Below are 23,189 nucleotides of genomic sequence, written 5' to 3'. Positions count from 1 at the left end.
CTCTGTTAATTTTCTTTTACCTTTTTTCCCCTCTTTACTTTAATTTGAATAGTTGGAATTAACATGTCTTCTAGTTCACCAGTCTTTCCTTTTTCAATGTCTAATATGTTCTTAGTCCTAGTCAGTGACTATTTCACTTCAGAACTTGTCTTTTTAAATTCTAGAGGCTTAATTGAAAAAATCTTCCATTTCTCCTCTCACAGTGCTTATGTTTTCCTTTCAATACTTGGATAATGGTTATTGTTCTTACCTGCTAATTCTCTTATTTCTACTTCTACTTGCTGATCTTTCACTGGATTTTTGTTCATATTTTTCTGTGTGTTGGCATACCAGGTAATTTTGAATGTATGCTAGACATTTTTTTTTTAAAGATTTTATTTATTTATTTGACAGAGATCACAAGTAGGCAGAGTCAGGCAGAGAGATAGAGGAGGAAGCAGGCTTCCCGCTGAGCCGAGAGCCCGATGTGGGACTCGATCCAAGGATCCCGGGATCATGACCCGAGCCAAAGGCAGAGGCCCTAACCCACTGAGCCACCCAGGCGCCCCTATGCTAGACATTTTTAATGTTACATTGTTGTGTTTAGATACTGTTTTCTTTGAAGAATGTTAGATTATGTTCTGGGAGACAACTAAGTTAACTTTGGTTTAGTGTGATCCTTTCAAGTCCTACTTTTAAACTTCTTAAGGTAGGTCTGGAGTAGTCTTTTCTCCACGTGTTCTTTAGCCTTACTCTTAGGGCATGACCCACTGGGTTCTGGACCGAAAGCCTGAGTGACAATAAGAACTCTCCATTCTGACTGGTGAGAACTTGATGGCTCTTAGTTCATTGTGAGCCCTGTGAATTGTTTGGTTTATAGCTTTCCAGTCACTCTCTTCCCGGTGGGTGGAATTTCACCCTATTCATGCACGTCTTAGTATTTAATAAACTTTCACGTGCTCCTCAGAGTGTCTTGTCTATGGAGTTTCCTTTTCCTGAAACTCTGCCATATAAACTCTAGCCTTTCCAGACTCTGATTTCTGTCACTGCGACTCAGTAAAAGCCCTGGACTCCGCCTGGGATTTCTTCCCTGCCTGGGAATGTGCCTTCAGAGTGAAAACTGAGGAAATATTTTCTGTCTCATCTGTTTCTCTTCTTTCAGGGTTGACAGTCCTGAGTCACTTATTGTCCAATGTCTGAAAATAGTTGTTTCATATATTTTATCAGATTTTCTAGTTGTTGGTGGAAGGAAGGTAAATTTTGGTCCCTGTTTCTTCATCATGGCCAGAAAGAAGTCCATTCTACAAATATTTATTCATCATGCTACACAAAAGTTGCCATCCTAAAATGCTATTCAGTTTGCAGGTATAATCAGAAGTTTTGTGTCCTTTTTTCTTCTTCCATAATTAAAAAAATAAACTATAGATTTTTCAAATAAATGTAATGAACTTCAGTGCATTATTTATGTTTTTTTCTTAAAAAATATTTTATTTATATATTTGACAGACAGAGATCACAAGTAGGCAGAGAGGCAGGCAGAGAGAGAGGAGGAAGCAGGCTCCCCCGATCATGACGTGAGCCGAAGGCAGAGGCTTTAACCCACTGAGCCACCCAGGCACCCCCATTGTTTATGTTTTATTATTGTGGAGCTGTGTGTATTCCCAGTGATTCCTGTGCCTTATTCTCTTTCCCACATACCCCCTCCAAGTTGGACTCACATGATTTTTTGATATAGTATTTAGTTTCTGAAATGTCTTTCAGACCTTTTCCCAGGGAATTTCTAAGCCCCTCATGGCTGGAGTTCTAAGAATGACTATTCAAGGCTTGCTTCTTCTATTTTCCAAGAAGGGGTATGACTTATAGATGTGGCATTTCTAACTAATTATTGTGTATGTTTTACATTCACTGTCCATACAAGAGAAACAGAAGATATTACATGTATAATTAATGTGGATATTTATACTATCTGAATTGTACTGGGCTATGAACTTCTCATAGAACTTTCTGCAGTTGAATGGTTAACATGCCTTTGTGGCAGGGCTTCAGCTTTCAAAAAAGTGTTAAGAGAAGGAAAATCTTAAATACTGGCTTAATTTCTTAATTTAACAATAAGAGACAATTTTTTTTTTTAAGACAACAAGAGACAATTCCTATACTACCTTTCTCCTAGCATGTCATTTTTATTTCTAAAGTCTAAGGAGGTTTTTTTTTTTTTTCTTTTAAAGCTGATATTTATGTTGGTGATTTTTTAAAATCCCCCATTAAGAAGGATCTGAACCTAATCTTCTAGATCTCTGTGAGAAATGCTGTATATAGAGCTTTAGCCATATATTTTTTTGAAAAGGGTTATGTAGGATTTCTATAACCTATAAAGTTTTGATGGCTCCTTGCTCAGGAGAAAACAAGTGATTACTCAACCATGCTAGCTGGGAGTTCAGGTTAATATAAACAGAGAGGAGATGTTGAGCAATTTTATATCCAAAGGGTAAAGGAAGAGAAGCATATGGAGATAGATCATATATATAGAAATTTTATACAAAGGTAGAGCATGTAAAGTATAAGATTGCAATATAATCTTCCTCCCAAGTGGTAGACATTAGTATTATTATTATTATCCAACCAATGTTCTGAAAATAATTTTATCTGCTTAGTATCCTTACAGTGGAATGAATTCATGCTCTCTCCCTTCCCCCACTCCCAGCCCCTGCTTCCTGGAACTTTATTTAGTGCTCCTAAAAGTTAGTGGGATTTGTCATCCTCAGCTTGAACAGTGTGTATTAAGAAAAGGAAAATCACTCTACTGAAAATTACGTAGTTCTGCTGGTGTATATTTAGACATTCAGTTTACTTCTATAAGTAACCCCCCACTCCCCACCCCCATGTCTCAGGGAGAGTGAAGACTATTGAAAACGTGTCCTTAAAAGTCCCCGCCTCCAAGGGACATCCTTGAGATCTACAACCTTACTGTTCTTATAAATTTGCGGATGATAGTGCATTGTGACATTCCTTTGTGTAACGAAACATTCATGTTCAAGCACAAGTTATATTATGCTTCAGAAAATAAAATGTCAAAGGTGAGGGGATTTCTTGGTCATTGCTTTTGTTTTTCAGTATCTTACTTTGCAGCGGTTTTCAAAGTGTGACCTGGGATCACTATCTTCAACATCATTTGGGATCTAGTTAGAAATGTAGATTCTCAGGCCCTGCCATCTATATTGTAGATCATTCTGATGTATGCTAAAGTTTAACAGCTGCTGGTATGGAGAACCACAGCAAGTCTCCTATATCTAACTTAATTTATTATAAGCCACATCATCTGAGGTATGAAGATGTAATCAGTCATGTCCCCAGCTACCGTTGCCTTGGAGATGTTTAATGGTGTAACACGGGAAGTGCCATGCTGCTAAGCAAATGTCAAACTCTGAGAAGGAAGAGACTTTCTGCCAAAAGCCTCCTAGAACACCTCCTTTCACAGTCCTAGCAGCCAAAGGGAGAGGATTAAGACATCAGAACCTCAGAAGGTGCTAATGCAGGCCCTTCGGGCTGAGCAGCAGCCTTGAGGCACCTTTAACTAGATAAGAAGTAAAATCCCAGGGCTCAAAAGCTGTTCTTGAAATGGAAGTATCAAAAGACTGAATGTAGCAATCTGGACATGAAGCACGAGATTCCTATCCCTATGTAGACCATGCTGTAGGGAAGCTCAGGGAAGTCTTGACAAAGAGACTGTTTTCTTAGCCACACTGGGAAAGAGGGGGGCATGCCCTTGTTAGTGTGGAGGACCTAGAGGTGGACAAATCTGTCATCTGCATAAAAGTCCATGATTCATTCAACAGGTACTAGCCCGTGCTGTGTCTGGATCTGAGCACTAGAGACCCAGCAGTGAACACAGAAGAGGATCCAGACCTCATGTTCCTCAAGTTCCCGCTGTGTTCTGGCGATGGCAAAATGTCAGTGGTAGTGTTGGGTGGATACTTGCTCATTTCTAGATTCAGGATTCTGGGCCTCAAAGAGTACAAATCCTGGTAGAGAATCCCTTTTATAAACAAGACTGGTTTTTCCCGGGAGTGCTCCCCATTCTAGTATGTACATTAATATCCAACTGGAAATTTTGGAATTGGTTTTGATATCACTGGCGTCCTGGCCCCTGGACGAGTCAGCACCTCATCTCAGGGATTCGTTTTCAGGAAGGTATCTGGAATTTCCCTTCTTTTCCATCCTTACAAATTTCATCAACTCAATGTCTTGGTATTAGTCTGCTCAGGCTACCGTAACAAAGTACCATGGACTGGGTGGTTTAAACAACAGAAATATATTTTCTCACAGTTCTGGAGCAGATGGTGCCTTTTCATTGTGTCCTTACATGGCCTTTTCTGGGTGTGTGTGTCTAGAGAGAGAGCATGCGCGGTTTGGGGTGGTGGGGAGAGAGAGCGTGCGCAAGCGCGAGCGTCTTTTCCTCTTCCTGTAAGGACACCAATTCTAGTGGATTAGGGTCTCACCCTTATGACCTCATTTAACCTTAATTACCTTCTTAAAGGCCCCATCTCCAAATACAATTACAGCGCAGGTCAGGGCCCTCGATGCAAATTGGTGGCGGCGGCGGGGAGGAGGCATGATGCAGTTCATACCAGTCCTTATTATGTCATCCCTGGCTCATTATAGCTCCCTGCTCACCCCCGTTCCCGACTCCCTTCACCAGTTCTTCTCGAATATGCAACCAGGCTCCCTCGAGTGAAACAGCACGTTTAATGTACAGTGATTCCTAATAACTAGGATTTTACTAAACTCCTTGATCTGGCGTTTGATTCCCTGGTCATAGCCTACCCTGGTCATAGCCAAAATAATGTTCTTCTCTTCCCCCCGCACCGCACAGCTTTTGAATAATCTGCTTTATTGTTCTGTGAGCATTGGGTGTGTGTTTGCTCCCACTTCTAGGTCTTCGCTTCCGTTATCCTTTCTGGAATGTCCTCTTTTCCACTTATTCAAATCCTGCCCTTTCTTCCAAGTCTCATACTCCGTCGTCTCACCATCACTTCCACCCACAGTGATCTTTCTCTCTGGGCTTGGATTATTTTTTTCAAAGCAAGTGTGAACACATTCTTTCTGTGTGCATGTCTGTGTTCCTCATGCAACTGAGAGCGAGTGCTGAGACTGTTACTTCTGTGTGCCGCTCACAGTGTCTGGTACAGGAGTGGGTACTCAAACAGTGTTCTCGTTGTGGATGGGTGGATGGATGGATGAAAAAGAGTGATACTCCTTTGGCAAGGTTTTCTGAGAATTTTAATTTACCTGTTGTCTCTGCTGAGAAAAGGTCCATAAGCCCATCCCAGTCTCTCTCTCTCACAGCAATGCATTTTAGATCTCTGTATAACCTTCACCACTGTTTGTCATTCCAACCTTCTGTAACCTTCTGAACTCCATAGATGTGAGAGACTGTTTCTGTCTTGTTCCCCAAGTCCCCAGTTACTGTCTGATACATGGTAGCCACTCAGTGAATATTTGCTGAATGAAAAAAAAATTTGCTGAATGAATGAATCAAAGAATGAATGAATCGATGAATGAATGACTTTGGCCTCACCTCGTGGAATCAAATATTTTGGATCAGATGGTATGCCTAGCAAAGGACATGCAGGCAGAGGAGCACCTGCTTAGAAACTTGACCATTTTTCTTACCCATGAGGCATTCAGGAAATTGTACACTAATGTAGAAACAAATGTGTTTTGCTTTATATAATGTATACCTTAAGCCAGATTGAATTGATGGACTTGTAAATTAATAATTTGTACCCTGACTTTGAATACCCCAAAACACAAAGTGCTATATGAGTATTCATGAAGCCATGCAGTGTACTGTTTTTAAAAAGCCAACATTTAATCACTTGACAAACACAAATCCATTGTGTATGACAATGGATTTGTCCTATAAATCTAGATTTTCACATTGGGAAAGTTTCCTTACAAATGGTAGTTTCCTACAAATGCTAGAACTTACGTGTAGGAGTATCAGGATCTTCCATCTTTTGTCTCCTTCTTCCCCTTCTACTTTTATCATCCCCACCTCAGGAGCCACTGTCTAGTTAGCTCATCTGCTAAATGTCTTATGGATCCACCAAGTTAGCTCTGCCTCAGTACCTTTGCTCATGCTATTTCCCTCATATGAAAAGTCTCCTCCTAGTGGAGGTCTAGCTAACACGGCCCTTCTCCAGCAAGTCTTGGATTGTATCACTCATTTTTGCTCTTATACTTTAACACTCACATATTACACTCTGTCATTTCTTCTAAGTCCCATGTACTTGATCGCTCTATAAGCTCCCTTGGAGTAGGGCTATACTATGGGTTTTATTTGTATTTATTTTTAATGTCTGATACTCTTATGAAATGTATTTACAAGATTTTTTTTAAATGAGTGTTTTATCTCTCATAGCCTATTTAAGTCCAAGAGAATCCTGAAGGTGAATGGCGAGGATATTCTGGAGTCCCTCTTCAGTCTTGACCCAGTCCCTCCCGAGGTGTCCTTGTTAATGGGAAGGACAGATCACTTCTGTATTGCATGGATTCAGGGTCCAGTGCACAGTGGATTCCATTTCGATGATGCTGACCTTCAGAAGTCGGATGTAAGCTGCATCTCTTTCTATATCTTCTCTGTTTGCATCTTCTACAACTGGCATGAGAAAACTGCCCTCTGGGCCAGTCAGAGCGTCTCCTAAATTTCATTTGGTCCATGGCCAAAGGTCCAAGAAGTGATGCACCTATAGTTAAATGTATAACTTATTTTTATTCTTTTAACAAAATTTTTATTCTTGAAGGACCTACATCTGTACACCCACTTGGTAGGAATATTTCACCACAACAGTGGCTCCCTGTGTCTTTCTTTATCTTTCACTTTCTTTCTGCCTCTGTACTGTGTATCGGGCTCAGTGTTTTCTTTGTAGATATGTATGCATTAAATTTCTGTCTTATTTCCCTCTGTCTCTGATTCTTTATTTTTCCCCATCTTCTGTCTTCTGTCTGAAGGATAAAAAAAATCAGTGGGAGTTCCTAGAAGAAAATATATTGAGCTAAATTGTTTTGAGAAGATATTAGGAAACATAATGCTTATTCATTTACATTGTTTTTGTATTCAGTTTTTCAGAAAGCGAGATCTATTAAGCTCCATTTCTTCTCTGTGTCACTTTACATCCATTTAGGAACCTTGACAGATAGATACACATCTTCCATAGTTGTAATCAATCTCCATATACCATATATTTTTAACCTAACATTATTTCATTATGTACTTCTAAAAAAAGTTTTTTTTTTATTGATTTGACAGACAGAGATCACAAGTAGGCAGAGAGGCAGGCAGAGAGAGAGGGGGGAAGCACGCTCCCTGCTGAGCAGAGAGCCCGACGTGGGGCTCGATCCCAGGACCCTGGGATCATGACGTGAGCTGAAAGCAGAGGCTTTAACCCACTGAGCCACCCAGGCGCCCCTCATTATGCACTTTTAAACAGTGATATTCTGACATTTTAGTAGAGTTTGTTTAGCAATTCCCTAAGCCTTTGATATTTGTATTATCTCCAGTTTCATTACTGCAAAGAGTGTTACAAACATCTTTGTATAAGTTATTATTTTATTCCATTGGCTTTTTCTGATGTATATTACCAAACGGAGGATTATCAGATCAAACTGATTTTAAAAACTAAGAGCATAGAACATCGAATTCTACTCATTAAAAGAGAAAAATACCCAATTTGAGTCATAACAGTTAAGAGAAAGGCAAAAGAGGAAGAAATAGAAAAAAATTCATTCATTTATTCAACAAATATTTGAACGCCTACTATGTGCTAGGCACTGTTTGAGGAATTTTGGATCCTTTAGTGAATAAGAAACCAAGAAATTCCTGCCCTAGTAGGGCCTATGTTCTAGTGGGAGAAGATAGACAATCAGCATAATAATAAATGAGCTAATTATATAATAAGCTGGAAGGTGATAAGTGCTACGAAGAAAGAAAAATAGAGCAGGCTGAGGGGAATCAGGAATGATGGAGAGACAATGGAGGGAAGTGGGTTGTGATTTTAAACAGGAGTTATTGTGTAGGCGACATCTGAGCAGAGACTTAAGGGAGGTGAGGAAGTAAGCCCTTAATATTTGATGGAACAGAGTAACAGTCAGAGGCAAGAGCCCCTGGTAATAAGGTTCAGCGTCCTGGAGAAGCAGCAAGGAGGCAAGGTGGCTAATGCAGAGAGAGCCAGGGCAAGAGGGAAGAGGGCTGAGAAAGGTCAGGCAGGGGCCACATCAGCTAGGGTTTTGTAGGCTCTTATAAGGACTGTGATTTCTACTCTAGTTCCCCAAAGGAATCTGTGGAAAGGGTACACTGAACTTGCTTTCTTTGCTGGCAGGTGCTGGATCTGTCCTTGACCCCTGAATCCAAGTCTCTGAGATGGGACCAGGGAACTGTTGTTATTTCTGACAAATTCTTTAGGATGATTCTGATGTGCAGTTAGGTTTGATATCACTCTTTGTATTCAGGGATTCCACTATTCTAAATTAAAAGTCATTTAGTAAAAGGAAGTAGAAATTTCATAGCATACCCCAAGTGTTGGTGATTTAGAGATTTTGGAGAGTCTCTAGGAAATTAGGGCCCTGAGGTTAAGTGACTTGCCCGAGGTTATACAGATCTAGAAGGCAGCAGTGGGTGTCGGATTCGCCCTCCTCACTCTGAGTTCAATGAACCTTCCACTGTACCAGGCTACTACTTAACAGAGTCTCTCATTTCACTTACCAGGTGATTAGATTTCCAATAAGTTCCACCATTAAGAATGTAGTTTGAATCCAGAAGCTCTGTAAGGTTGATTGGTTGATTAAATGTTTGGTTATCTAAAGATCAATCAGAAAGCTGCTATTGTTTTAACCTTTCTGGTGAAGAGTCATGCAGAATGTATTAATCCCATTTTCTGCTTCTTTAGAGGAGTTCTGGAAGAGTCATGACAGTTTAGAAAAATGGGAAAAGACCTTAACCATTCATGATCTTCCAGTGCCTTTGGGTCCTACTTCTGGAATAAGCTCTTATTTGACATCAGTATAAAACATACAGGCCATTCAGTGGTCCCTGGACAGATCTGAGGTTCAGTTTTTGAAGAAATTTCTGGTGTTGTTTGCTTTGATTTGTTTCTTGGTCATTGACTGTAACTAAATATTTTTCCCACTTAATTAAAAAAATTTTTTTTTTATAATGTTGGTTTCTCTGACCCTATTATGTAACTTGAGCCTAAATGTTATCTCCAGTGTCTGAGCTGGTAGGTTTTACTGTTGTCTTGGAATGCATTGAGATTGTGACATGGGAATCAGTCCAGAAATCACGTATACAAGCAAGAACTCAGGTCGCAGAGCAAAACTAGGGAATGATTTCAGCTCAGCCATTTCTCCTTCACTTGCACATGTTTCAGTGACCAGAACTGTGCCCACAACAGGACAGGTTACACATGCCCATTGAGAACACTTGCTGGAGGTGATAGAGATGCATTATTTTTTTCCCTTTTACTAAATCAGCATTGGCAGTGGGAGCTGTGTCTGCGGAAGATATTGGAACTCTTGCTGCTCTGGGAATGGGTGGAAAAATGTATACCTAGTGCATTCCATCTTCTGCTGAGAAGAGCTGCATTCAGGGAAAAAGGCACTTGTCCCAGTACAAAGTGTTCAATTAATATGCTAAAGCAGCTTCATACTGTTTGATAGCTACCTTGATGTTACTTACTTTTTCAAGGCTTAATCTTCTTGTTGTTCTTTTAATTTTTTTTTAAATGCAGAAAGATCAACCTGAATTGGTTTCTGGTTGACTTGTCCCTTCATGATCCAGCCTCTAGTGTTCTCCACCAGAAGACTGCTGGTAATTGCTGTTTTATCTTCTTGTCTTCAAAACCCTCAGCCAGTGATTGGTCCTTTTCTCTGAGTGGTTTCCTCATAGTGACCACATTCCTAGAGGAAACTCTGAAGTGGTCACTGTAGCATGACAATTAACATGGCTCTAAGTTTCACAAAAAGCTGCCCCTGGGTACTCCTTGAAGGATGACTGAAATGATCATATAGAAGTGAATCATAGATTAGCTTTAGGAATGATTAACTCGTGATTTCACATGAATCTGGGATTGGTATGGAGAGCAGCAGTTTTGGAATTTAACTCTGATGGTATTTGCTCAGATTCCGAACAGTCCCTTGGAAGCAGAGCAGATGGCAGCCTTGAGACTTGGGCCTTTTTCAAATGAATGATTATCTCTCTTATCTGTCTTGACCATTTAATGTGGTGCTCTTATGGGCATGGGTAGGGCCAAGGAATTATGGACTCAGGGAGCCTGGAGGGAACTGTGGAAGAGGTCATGATGCCGGGAAAGAAATACCACTTTGGCTGGGGGAGAGCTGCCAACAGACAGCCTTCAGTTCAGCTGTTGGTCTCCTAAGGGGACTGGTTCAGCTGAAGAGAGCCACCTTCTGCACAGTTGCTGAGATGGCCTACAAGCATCTTGTGGAAATAGAAGGGCCCATCCTCCCAGCCTTACCTCAGGACAATTTTGAATCCTCACCCCAACTACAGAATCCACCCCCCCGCCCCCGCCACACTTTAGGGAAAGCTAAGGCTTTTATTAAGACCACAGCCTAGTTCAATCTCTTCCCCCAACCCTCCTCCTTCCCTTCCAGTTGTAGATTCCAAGAAAGAAAAAACCCTTTTTTGGCCTGCTAAACACCATTGTAGAATTTGCTTCTTGGAGAAACCTAACCTGCCCAGAAATTTTTTGAGCAATTTGCTTGTCCATTAGAAATATAGCATAGACTTTTTCTGCAATAACCAACCAAAGATAGACTTTTTCATGCCATCAAAAAAAAAAAAAATGGGCGCCTGGGTGGCTCAGTGGGTTAAAGCCTCTGCCTTTGGTTCAGGTCATGATCCCAGCATCCTGGGATCGAGCCCCACATCGGGCTCTCTGCTCAGCGGGGGACCTGCTTCCTCCTCTCTCTCTCTCTGCCTACTTGTGATCTCTGTCTGTGAAATAAATAAAATCTTAAAAAAAAAAAAAAAGACAAAAAGGTGGAAGGTTGGAGTACTAAACTGAGAAACAGAAACAAAGATAGAATTAGGTTAGACTAGATCTTTTCCTTCTCTGTATTTGCATTTGGGATGTGGGGTGACATCTTGCTTTTCTAGAAAGGTTAGGAGCTGTCATTTGAAGTGTTCAGCCACTCTAAAAGTCGATGGTATGAAGAGAGGAAGGGAAGAAGCAAAGAAATTATTTCAAATTGAATACTTCTTTGTACTTAGCGTTATGACTGTGTTCTTGCCCTTGCCCTTGTAAACAACTCTAGATTGAGTCCTTTCTTAGGCCACCCCATTTCTCCCCTCTGCCACTGTGGCAGCAGGCAGGAATCACTAAAAGGGCCAATGAATGAATGGCAGTGGTGTCTCGCATCTCAAATCCACATATGGGGAGATTGAACGGCAGCCTTGCTTCTAAAGGTATCTTATTCTCCTTGAGTGAAGCTTGGCCCATGTATGCCTCACCTGGGGAAGTGAGGGAAGGCAGTTTTGAATGCCCAGCCCAAAGGGAGAGCCCTGGACAACAGGAGGCTGGATGGGGTAGAAGTCAGGGTAAAAATTAGGTAACATCCAAGCAGGAGGTGAAAACTCTGGAGGCAAAAGCCCAGAGCACAGGGACAGCTTCTCTGTTCCTTGTATGGATCTTAGGATCTTAAGGGAATTTGTGTGTTTAAGGGTTCCTTCCTCTGCAGGGTCTCTCATTCCGTAGCACGAACCTCCAAATGTTGAGGTTAGACATGGAATGGACTTCTGAAGACTCAGTCCTCAGACCATGTCGGGGGGGAAGTGATGGGCGGACTACAGAAGCATGAGGTCTCTCCTTAATTACCTGAATGCGCCAAGAGGAGAGCTAGTCAGTTGGGTGGGCTTGGGCTGTTAGGGAGGGGCGTCTTGGTGTTTTGCTCAGGGGTGTGGTACGGTGTGTTGGTGAGGGGCAAGAGGCATATTGCAGGGCTCCCCTGGGCTGCACAGCCCTTAGGGCCGACCTGGGGTGCTTGCCACGAGGAGCAGCGGGCGCAGAAGGAACGAGGCCTCGGACCGCGGAGGAGGAGGGCGGGCGCGGAGGCGTGGTGCCAGCTGCAGCGCGCTGGGGCCCTGGGGGCCGAGCCGAGTCATATAATCTCGCCCAGCCTGGAGAGCTCGGGGAGCGCCAGGCGGGGCCGGGGGGCGCAGTGGGGCCCGAGCGGGAGCACTCGGAGAGGAAGGAGGGTGGGAGCGAGAGCGGGAGGGGGACGGACGCGGACCGAAAGTGGGGAAAGAAGGTGCAGGCGGGCGGGCGCCCTGGCCCAGGGGCCGCGGGCGCGGGAGCCCGGCGAGGTTGAGCTGGGCGGCGGCGCGGGCCGAGCCGAGGGAGGAGGGGAAGGCGGAGGCGCGGGGAGCGTGTTTGGGGCGCCGCGGCAGGGAGGGTGGCGGCCGCCGGTGCGCGCGGGGCGCTGTGTGTGCGCGCTCTCCCGCTCGGGGAGGAAGATGGCCCAGAAGGGAAAGTTGGGGTGACGCGCGCAGCCCCCCGAGGTTCGGCTGGAGCCGCCGCGGCGAGCCCGACGGAGCGGCGGCCAGGCAGGCCGGGGGGCGCGCAGTCCTGGTGCCTCCGCGGCCGCCGAGGCGCCCGCCCCCTCACTGCAGGTGGCCGCGGGTGCCCCGGGTCCCGGCGGCCGGGGGCGCGGGCCGGCGCGCGGGGGAGCCCGGCTGAGGGATGGGCTGCGCCCCCAGCATCCACGTCTCGCAGAGCGGCGTGATCTACTGCCGGGACTCGGACGAGTCCAACTCGCCCCGCCAGACCACCAGCGTGTCGCTGGGCCCCGCGGCCCCTCCGCACGGCCTCTTCGTCCAGACCGACGCCGCCGACGTTATTCCCCCGAGCGGCGCTTCGGGACCCCCGGGCGCCGCCCGGGTCCGCAGGGCCCGCGCGGAGCTGGGCAGCGGCGGGAGCAGCAGCAGCAGCAGCAGCGCGGGTTCCGCAGCCCCCGCCGCGACCACCTGCAGGGGCCGGAGGCGCCACTGCTGCAGCAGCGCGGAGGCCGAGACCCAGACCAGCTACACCAGCGTCAAGGTAAACTCTCAGGCTGGTGGGGGGCTGCCCGCCCCGTCCGGGCGGGGCCGGCATGAGTAGGGGGCTCCGGCAGAGTTGAGTGGCCGTGACGCGGTTGGTTTGGGAGGTTGTCACTAAGGAGGAGTTTACTTTTCCTGTGTGGGATCGATGCGGGCCCAGGAGATGCGAGCAGAAGAGACCCCTGGAGGGGTCCTGGGAGCTGGTTCCAGGGGACCCGTGGAGAAGGGAGCGCGGTGGGAAGCCTGTGGGCTGGCCCCGTTTCCCACTGAGGGAAGGAAGGCTGTGGTTCCCTTAACTCAGGAGGTGGGGTGGGTATCATTGAGAGCCTCTGGTGGCTGGCTGAATGAAATCTGAGCTCCGGGCTCGAATCCGCCTGCCTTGCAGGTGAATGGTGCAGACCGGGTGCAGGGATACGGTAGTGCCTCGGATACAGCTTTTTACCTGGGAGAGCCAGCTGCACCAAGTCTTCACCACAGGGGCCGAGCGTGGGGATTTGTGAATGAATGAGGGCGTCTGTGTTGTGCGGAGAGATGTAGGAAGGGAATAGAGGAAGAGGACCAGAGTGGAACCTGTTGTTTGTGCCTTCCTGGGGTTGGCCGCCTCCTGGACATAATTGAGGGCACCTGGCTGTGAGTTTGGAGGGTCAGCTGAGGTACCATGAGGGGCAGCGGTGTCCACTGCAGTGCAGCTGAGGACGAAGATTCTGAACATACCTCTCATCTCACAGGAGAGTGGGATTTTGAGGAAGTGGGGGAGAAAAAAAGTGTTTAAATCATTAAAGCAGCCACTAGCAATTTCTTAAAGACAGAAGAAAAATGATAGTGTTAATAGTGCCCTCCTGTATGTTCTCAAAATACTGTGAAATTGAAGAGGGTTTTCATTGTGTAAGTCTGGCCACTGGGCCTTTTATCATTGTAGCAAACAGAATGACAATGGCACATTCCACTGTGCACAGGGGAAAAAAATACATCCATATGACTCTGCATGTTGTTTAGAATTACAGCTTTTACATGGTCAATAGATTACCGGGGACTGTTATTAATTAATTATTTGGCAGAGAAAATTTTATGTTTAGTACTTGAAAAGTTATTCAACAGTTGGCCTAGGGTGAATAGGCACCTGGCTTTTACTGGATCAAATCAGCTTTCAGTGGAAAGGGGAAGAGAAGGATGGCATGAGTTGGTTTGAGTCTGGAAGACCAAAAGCTCCTTTTAGTGAACTTATTATAACAGGATCCGATTTTGTAACATGAAGCTTACCTGAGTTTATTTATAGTGGTAGTATTTCTCTGGTAACAGTCATGTAATATACTAATATAATCATGATAACACAAAAAAAACATTTACTGAGCACCTACCACGTACCAGGTATAAACTTTCTCTTCTAGTTTTTGAATCTTAACCATGTGATGATAGAATATCCAAAGCTGGAGCCCTGGATTCCTGACAGTACAACTTACCAATTGAACATTTGTTACAGAGGCATGTGTCAAACACTATCTTTTTCTTTTCTCAAGCTTTTCTCTCCCACACTGGTTCACACACACACAAAAATAGTAAAAAAAATTTTTAAAAAGCATCAGGAGAAATTTCATGGGGTTAAAATGATATATTTGGTGGGATAATTAAATAGGGATGTTATTTTAAAAAATAGTCCTTGCCTTCTTGTTGAAAAGGCAATGTGAAGATATTGAAGTAGTTCAGAATGGTGACAACTTATGAATTCTGTGGTAATTTTTTTTTTCAGAGGTGTGTGAGGGAAATTGTATATTTCTCCCTTTCATAGTACCAAGAATCCCAATTTAATACCTGGCGACTCTGGCTATTCCATGTTTGTTTAATGAAAGAAGGAATAATGAATGAATTCATTCTCCATGTTTCAATACTTCCCTCAAGAGGTTATTTAGCAAATGGAGAAAAAACTGGAGGGAAAATGAGTCCCAATTATTAGCATCTGGTATAAACTTGTATAAATATCATTGCTACTTGGTGGAAGCGTTAAAGGTTTGACCTGAATAGGAATTCAACTCACATTGCTTTATCAACAGGATTTCCAAATAAGAGCTTAATTCATTCCAACCTTGTACTAAGAATGTTGGGAATGAAACTGCCGGTTCAGTGATTCAACACTAATTTGTCTGTGTAGATCTCAGAAACTATATATTTGAAATTAGATTTGAGACCAGAGTTATTATTTAGACAAGTCATACAGAATTATTATCACAGAATTGCTTTAATATATTTAATAGTATCCTTTTAGGACTTGTGACTCAGGGTTATATTATCTTTTTCTATCTTCACATGTTCCATACTTTTTGTGGATGAGATAATTTTATAAAAACTTTGTTTTCATATCTTTTTAGAATAAGAATTCTTCTGCCTTAACAGTTTGAGATAGGTGCTAGTCACCCATGTCCGGACTGCTCACCCCTCCTCTGCGCTGCCCTTTTCCAAAATGCTCAGGGGAAAAAAATAAAGTCCTTGCTATTTGGTCCTGTTTACAGTGGTAGTGGGTCATAATGGTTTTTCTTTTTTAATTTCCTCTTTGTACATCAATTATAGACCATATTCTCATTATCTACTTGGTCTCTGGTATTCCCCAGAGTACAAAAATGTGTGCTTGATCTCTCTCTCCTTTTTTCTAGCAATAATTAATCTCATTAAGCTTTTAGAATGATGAAGCATTATGATGTCAAACGTGACGTCAACAGGAACCTTCCTGAATACCTAATTTATAAAAAAAATGATAAACATTAATAATTCATATGCAGTACAGTGATATCATATGGGTTTCCATTTCTGGTAAGAAGTGAGCTTTTTCTCCCAATTGCTGTAAAAATGCAACTTCCTTGCAATTTGTCTCCCTCTTGTTTGCCTTTTTAAAAATAGTACTCCAACAGGAGACTCCTGCAGAATGCTCACTCCTCATACTGTGCCAGTTGTATAATTCTTGTTCAGAAATCCTCAGGGGGATGGTTGAACCTCTCTCTGGGAAGATCAGGGCTGGGGGGGGCGGGGGTTGGTTCTTACAAGTCTTTTCTCATACCAGCTGTTGCAGCTGGGAGGCAGCCGGGACTAGGCAGCCAGTTGTAGAGAAGAGTTTTGACAGTACAGTAGACTTGCAGCCATCTCTGGCGGGGTGTGTGTGTGTGTGTGTGTGCGTGTGTGTGTGCGCGCACATGCATTAGCTGTTTTGTGGATCAGGCACAGGCCATTGTTAGTTTCCAAATTATTCTGTGTTGATAGGCAGCATCACCAGCTCCCTCTTTCTCGGGAACTCCATTCATTGTGCCCTTTTATTCACTCGGCCAGTATTTGTGCCAGACTCTGTTGTAGATGCCAGGGATTCAGTGAATATCCCTGAAGTTTGGTAAGTAAAGCCTAATGAGTGAGGATGGTGAATCTTTCATAAGAGGTTGTGCCTAAGTCAGTGATTAATGACTTTGTTATCCATTCCATGGCTTTCTGAATCAGTGAGGATAGTCCCAAATTGATTGTATATAAAAGGAAAAGAAATATTTTTCTGACCTTCTGGTAAATAATTAATAGTAATAAATAATAATAATTTTGGTAATTATTTGGGGGAGGGGTAGAACTGTTGTGAAAAAAGTCATTTTTATCTATTCTCTACGTCGGTGCTTTCTAGTGCACATCAGAATCACCTGAAAGTCTTCTTCTTCTTTTTTTCTTTTTAAAGATTTTATTTATTTATTTGACAGACAGAGATCACAAGTAGGCAGAAAGACAGAAGGAAGCAGGCCCCCTGCCGAGCAGAGAACCTGATATGGGGCTCGATTCCAGAACTCTGGGAGTCATAACCTGAGCCGAAGGCAGCGGCTTTAACCCACTGAGCCACCCAGCTGCCCCACCTGAAAGTCTTCTTAAATGTGGATTGCTTAGCCCACTCCCAGAGTTTCTGATTTAGTCGGTCTTGGGTCGGTTCCGAGTTTTGGATTTTTAACAAGTTTCTCGGATATGCTAGTGTTGCTTTTGAAAGAATTGAATTGACTGTTGGCCAAATGAATTAGGTTGGGGCTACCTCTAGCTGAGTGGGTAGTATTGAAAGTATTTGGGGGTACTAGTCATAGCCCTGCCTCTGTTGTCCTTTACTCCTGTAGGGGCAGCCCACTCTCTCATTCATGAAGTCAAACTCCGAGCCTCCAACATTAGCTGGAAAGTGTCCAAGTGTGGAGAGTGTGCACCAGGTAGCTGACCCACTCTGGTTTTTTGAGGTTGGACTTCCCCGCAGGATCCACTGGGTTTGTAAGTCCCAATAGCTTGCGTTGCCATCGCAGCCTCTCCCATACCTCTGCCCTGCTGGGGCCCTGTCCTGCATCATGCAAGGCCAGGAGGAGCTGAAAAATGGGTCAATGTGACATAATATTGGCTCATATTTAGTTCTTAGCTTTTGGAGTCTTGCTGGTCATTTTCACCATATTTTTCATTTTATTTATTTGACAGAGAGGGAGAGAGATCACAAGCAGGTAGAGAGGCAGGTAGAGAGAGTGGGGAAGCAGGCTTCCCACTGAATAGAGAGCCCTGTGCGGGGCTAGATCCCAGGACCCTGAGATCACAACCCAAGCTGAAGGCAGAGGCTTAACCCACTGAGCCATCCAGGCATATTTTTCATTTTAAAATGGAACATAAAGTTTAGTAAGCCCAAGTGAGTCTTCCAAGTTGATTTAGTAAAACTCGGATTTATTTTCTGCCATAGCTCATTTCATCACAGTTCAGTCCCTCTCCTTTCTTACAATGTATTAATTATAGTCAGTGAGCAAATCTTTCTAATTTTCATTGCTTTCCTCAGTAGTGAAATTAATTTTTAAGAAGTACCAGGAAATTCTCACTTTTGATTTTGCTAGTTAAGTCCCCAAACCACAAAGGATAATGTAGTGTAAGATCCTGACTTTCAGAGGTGGTACTTCTCTATGGAGATTTCCCCCACGTGGTACCTGGGTGACTCAGTCGGTTAAGCATCTGCCTTCAGTTCTGGTCATGAACCCGGGGTGTTGTGATCAAGTCCCATATCAGGCTCCCTGCTCAGCGGGGGGCCTGCTTCTCCCTCTCCCTCTGCCCAGCTCTGTCTGCTTCTGTTCTTCTATCTCTCTGTCAAATAAATGAATAAAGTCTTCAAGAAAGAAAAGAAAAGATCATCCTTGGTGATCACCAGGCAGGACTTGGGCTAAAGCGGGATAGGACATGCTGGTGAGGGCAGAACAGAACCTATAGTACCAGGCTGGTGAGGGATTAAGGCCAAGAATCAGAATAGCAAGGAGGGAGTGAGCCCTATGGACCTGGATGGGAGGACAGAGTCCAGAGTCTGGAGGAGCAGGTGAGCATTTCAGGGGTAGGTGGGCAAGTCAGATTTGAAATTCAGGAGCTCAACAAGAGTGACCGCTGTCAAGTTAGGTTGAGACCTCTGACTGGGGAATAGGAGGCGTTTACTTGTTTTCTGTGTGAGGTTCTCTGCTGAGTGTAAAGAGCTCAGTTCCCACAGGGGATGCCAGTGACCAGTCAGAGTCTGGGCTGTAATTAAACCTGGCACCCAGGTGAGACAAGACTGACTCTTCAGGTCTTCCTCGCACCTGGTCCAATGATCTGGGTAGGAAACAGATTGCGTATGCATAAGGATTGAACTGAAATTAATCTACTGAAGAGACTATTTCAGATGTGCAGGCCAGATGAAAAGAAGTCAAGAAATGATGTGGAAGCCCCCTAAGACTAGAAGAGGAGGGTACTGTCACCACCTTGAAGAGGTAACATTAGGGAATGGTTATGGGAATTTGAGAAACCAAACCTCTTGGTCAGGGAAGCCCCCAGAAGCTGTGGTCTTAAGGAGGACTGCAGCCATTGGAGGCCTGGGCCTGGCATGGAGAGCCAAGGAGTGGATGCCTCCTTGCTATTGTTTTCCCCTCCATTGATCTCCAGCCAGTACCATTTTTGTCCAAACACACCTGGAAAACAGAGAGCAAAGGAGCCCATCGATTGTGGCTTTCCAGAGTGGGATAGAGAGATTATTCTGACCCTACTCCAGAAGGCTCCCTGAAATGAGTGTCAAAAGATGTTGGATGTCATTGGAGGTACCTTGGTAAGCTGAAATTGCGTTGGGCGATTTTGGTTTTCTGAAATAATGGCATTTTTAAATGACCACTTAATGTATTATTTATGTTTCCTATTTAATGACTAATAACATTAAAATGAGTCCAATTGCTTTATTTGGAGACTTTTAAGTTATTGCTGAAAACATACCCTCCTCTTCATTTCACCCTCCTCCCTGACTCTGCTCAGGCATTTTCTTAGTCAGCTTGGGCTGCTGTACCAAAGTACCATCAACAGCTGGGCGTACACAATGGACTTTTATTTCACACTGTGTGGAGGCTGGGAAGTCAAGATCAAGGTGCTGGCAGATTCTGTGCCTTATGAGAGCTTTCTTCCTGGCTTGCAGATGGCCACCTTCTTGTTTTGTCTTCACATGACAGAGAGCAAGCAAGCTCTGATGTTTCTTCCTCCTCTCATAGGACACTAACCCATCAATGAGAACCCCATCCTCATGACCTCATTTAAATCTAGTAACCTCAAGGAGAACCTGGGTGGCTCAGTCAGTTAAACATCTGCCTCAGGTCATGATCTCGGGGTCCTGGGATTGAGCCCCACATCAGGCTCTGTGCTTGGGAGAGTCTGCTTCTCCTTCTCTCTCTGCCCCTCCTCACACCTTGCTCTCTCTCTGTCTCAAATAAATAAATAAAAATCTTTAAAAAAAAATTAATTATCTCCCAAAAGTCCCACCTCCAAATACCATCAGGATTGGGGCTGCAGTGGAATTTTGGAAGACACATGCTTTTGGTCTATACGACATGTTTCTATCATTTCCACTGCCCCTCACCCACTACTCCCTCTCCCTGTGATCTCCAAGCCTAGGAGGAGGCAATGGGGGGAGAAAGTATTCTTTCTCAAGTTCAAAGCTCCCTCAGTGGGAATGCAGTTTAGCTAGTTTACATTTTTGCTCAGTTGATACTTTCCTTCTCTCTGTACCCTTTCTCCACAGCCTCAGAAAGTTGACCAATGAGTTTTACTATGTGTTTACAAGCTGATATGTTCAGTAAAGAATATGTATATTTCAGGCAGACTTAGAAAAGTTTAATGTGCCCAGGAGCTCATTTTTAGAAAAAGGGGTTACTTTGAACACAGTGGAAGTCTAGGCAATTATTATGTTTTGATAGAAAATACCACTTTTTAACAAGTTGCAATACAGGTTGCTTTAGATTTGGCCCTTGATAGCCTCATCTCCATTTTCTCTCTTTTCCCAGTGGTGGATAAAAGCCAGCATTTGCTTAGGATTACGATGCCTTACTCATTATCATTATCTTCTTTCATCTCTTCTTTTCTGCCCCCTTAGGGACAGTTCACAGAAAAGTAGTTGAGAAGCTTGTGATGGCTATAATAAAAATCAAGAGATTCTGTTACTTTTGGATAATCCATCGGTGAAAGAATATTTCATGGTTGCCCCTTATTTCTGAGGTGATTCACATTTTCCTGTATGGTTTGTACATTTTGCAACAAGGTATGTAGAACGGATATAATAATATCAGGTATTAGTCAAGTCCTTGCTTTCTGGGGACCCCTTCATATACACTGTTTCACCCAATCTACATAAACACACTTCGAGCTACAAAATTACAAATTTTGCATATGAAGAAGAGGAGACACCAAAGTCGGGCTGAATTGCTCAAGGTGAGGGCTGACATTTGAATATAAGATTGTCCGAATCCAACTCCAAATCTGGTACTGAGCTATAGGGCCTCTCACAGCAGCCTGAGGACCCCAGAGTGGGTGCTGCTGGAACTGGGGCGCGTTACTTAGAGCGGAGTGGTAATAGACTGGTGGTGGGTGGGGGACAGCCAGGGGGCCTTGTGATTGAGGTTTCTCTAAGGCATTCATTGTCACCCCTTCTATTAGATTGAACTGGTGTGTTGTTTTGAGATGAGTGGAGAATACAAAATGCACAGAACTGGAGAAGCTTTGGCAGAACAGTTGTCATTGTTTTTAACTGAACACAGTGCTTGGCACTTTGTAAGCATTGTACGAGTATTAGCTCCTAATAATCCTGCCATTGCTATGATTTCTGGTTTGGTAATTAAAATGAGATTTTGGCTCTTTAAATTTTGACATTTTTGAGACACATATTTGTCTTTTATTGGAAAATGTATTCCACTTACAAGTAGATTGATTTGGCCAATGTAGGTGACTAACTGGGTTTAAATATAGATGTGATATCTGGAAGCTTTGGAAACTGCTGCCACAGACATGGGTTTGGTCTGCATCCGCTGAATCCCCAAAGGCGATGACATGGTAGAATCTTGCCAGTTGAAGGTGGAAGCTGGGGTTTGAGGAGTGTTGCATGAGCGTTGCACCTGCGCAAAGCTTTGACCTTTAAAGATCAGGGCCTTGGTGTTATCTTAAGGTGGTTCTGTGTGGGATTCTTTGGTGTAAATCTATAACCTAAAGCTCATCTCCAACTGGGCTTAAAGCCATTTTGCATGAGCACTGTTGGTTTTTATACTGCTGTATTTCAGTGGTGTCAGATGTAGTATACTATTGGAAAAAACCGAAATACTGTAAATGTAAGGCCCGTTTTCTCTCAGATGAAGGTATAAGGATTAGCTACAGGGATGGCATTGCTTGTGTGAGTCACAAAACAGAGAAGACCCTGAGTGTTGGAAATTTCTACAGGAAGGCACGTGAGAGTTTTTTTTTAGCAACCTGTCATGCAGGGTAACATGGATAAAAAGAAAAGTGCTGTTTTCTGACGTCTGGGCTACAAATAACATGAAAGCTCTAGACTGGAGGGTGATGAGTTCAGACTAGTTGGGGCTTTTGTCCACTCAAGGGCTCCTGCTGAGGGAGCCTCAAGCAAGAGCAATGGCCAAAGGGAGAGGAAAGGACTAGTTTATGGAGGCCAGTAATCACCCAGTGGCCCAACCCGCACTCACCACGTAGTCTGGGGGCCATTCGAGAGTCGTCTTCATTTCCAGCTTCTGAAACTGATGGACAGTCTTGGCCTAGAAACTGGTTGTGAGGAAAGAGAAGCTGCTCCATCTGTTGATATTTTCAGCAGCCTCAGGAGTGTTTTGATCGGAGCCATAGCTGGAACGGAAAGGTTTTCTTTTCCCCACAGTTGAACACAAACTTGGGCTACAATATCTCCTTTCCAGAGTTCCCTCGAGAGAGTGATTCCCGAAACAATGATGGCCAAGCAAAAGTAGAATGGAGCAAAGGGCCGGTGTGGTCAGTGGCGGCCCAGCACTGGTTAGTACTGCCTTCCAGGGAGTTCCCCCCATGTACGTGCTCTGGGAAGGGGTGCTGGGACAGGAGGCTGAGAGAGAGATGGCTTTGCATGAAGCTTCCTGCCTGTTCCTCCCAAAGCTATAAGGTTCAGTTTGCAAAGCCAGTTCTGGGACCCCTGCCACATTCGTGCCCCCCCCCCCAACCCCGGGCCTCACACACTCATAGGCCCTTCTGTCCCTGTAGTCAGCTTCTCTGTCCATTTGCTGAATCACAGGTGTTTTCCCTGGGTGAGCTTTCCAGAGCCTCCACCTCTCTCTGCAATGATCTGGCCCCTTAGGGCCAGGAGACTACAGCAAGGCTTCAGGACTGGCTGAGGGAAGAGGGAGCCTTCACGTCCCTTTGGGAGGAGCTGGTGAAGGGAAGCGGGTGTGGTCCATTCTTCTGACCTCCCTGAGAGTATGACAAGGTGGAGAGCTGCAGGCAGGTTCTCCCCTCACCTTTGTTCCGCTTTTCTGGAAGACGGAGGGAGATGGGGCAAAAGGCCAGAACCTCTTCTGTATGTCAAAGGTGAGAACTTTGAATTTAAGGAAAAAAAGAAAGAAAGAAAGAAAGAAAGAAAGAAAGAAAGAAAGAAAGAAAGGACAACCCTAGCTTTTATATGCAGATTATGTGACAAAAATACTTTGTAAGCCACCTAGTTGGTATCAGGAATGGATTTTCATATAGAAGCAATGTTATACATGGCATTTAGGTTTCTAGGTTAGCCCAAAAAAGTATTCAGACCATTATGTAGCTGGAATATATTTACAAT

General features: G+C 44.1%; 1 protein-coding gene across 4 annotated transcripts in view; it reads left to right on the top strand.

Moving 5' to 3' along the window:
* PDE8B (phosphodiesterase 8B) overlaps window positions 1-23,189 on the top strand; it is a 264,201-nt gene that overhangs the window by 16,929 nt on the left and 224,083 nt on the right. For 2 of the 4 annotated variants that reach the window (XM_045074482.1, XM_045074481.1), the window contains exon 1: window positions 11,088-13,094. The exons of the other annotated variants lie outside the window; for them this stretch is intronic. In XM_045074482.1, coding sequence (XP_044930417.1) covers window positions 12,738-13,094 — 357 coding nt within the window. In that variant the 5' untranslated portion in view covers window positions 11,088-12,737. Of the gene's footprint in view, window positions 1-11,087; window positions 13,095-23,189 lie in introns of those variants that run through there. 4 annotated transcript variants of the gene reach the window in all.

This window comes from Mustela putorius, unplaced genomic scaffold, assembly GCF_011764305.1.
Source record: "Mustela putorius furo isolate JIRA1106 unplaced genomic scaffold, ASM1176430v1.1 tig00537350_pilon_pilon_pilon, whole genome shotgun sequence".
Lineage (NCBI taxonomy): Eukaryota > Metazoa > Chordata > Mammalia > Carnivora > Mustelidae > Mustela > Mustela putorius.
The sequence above is the reverse complement of the archived record's forward strand: the minus strand, read 5'-3'. Positions and strand labels throughout refer to the sequence as shown.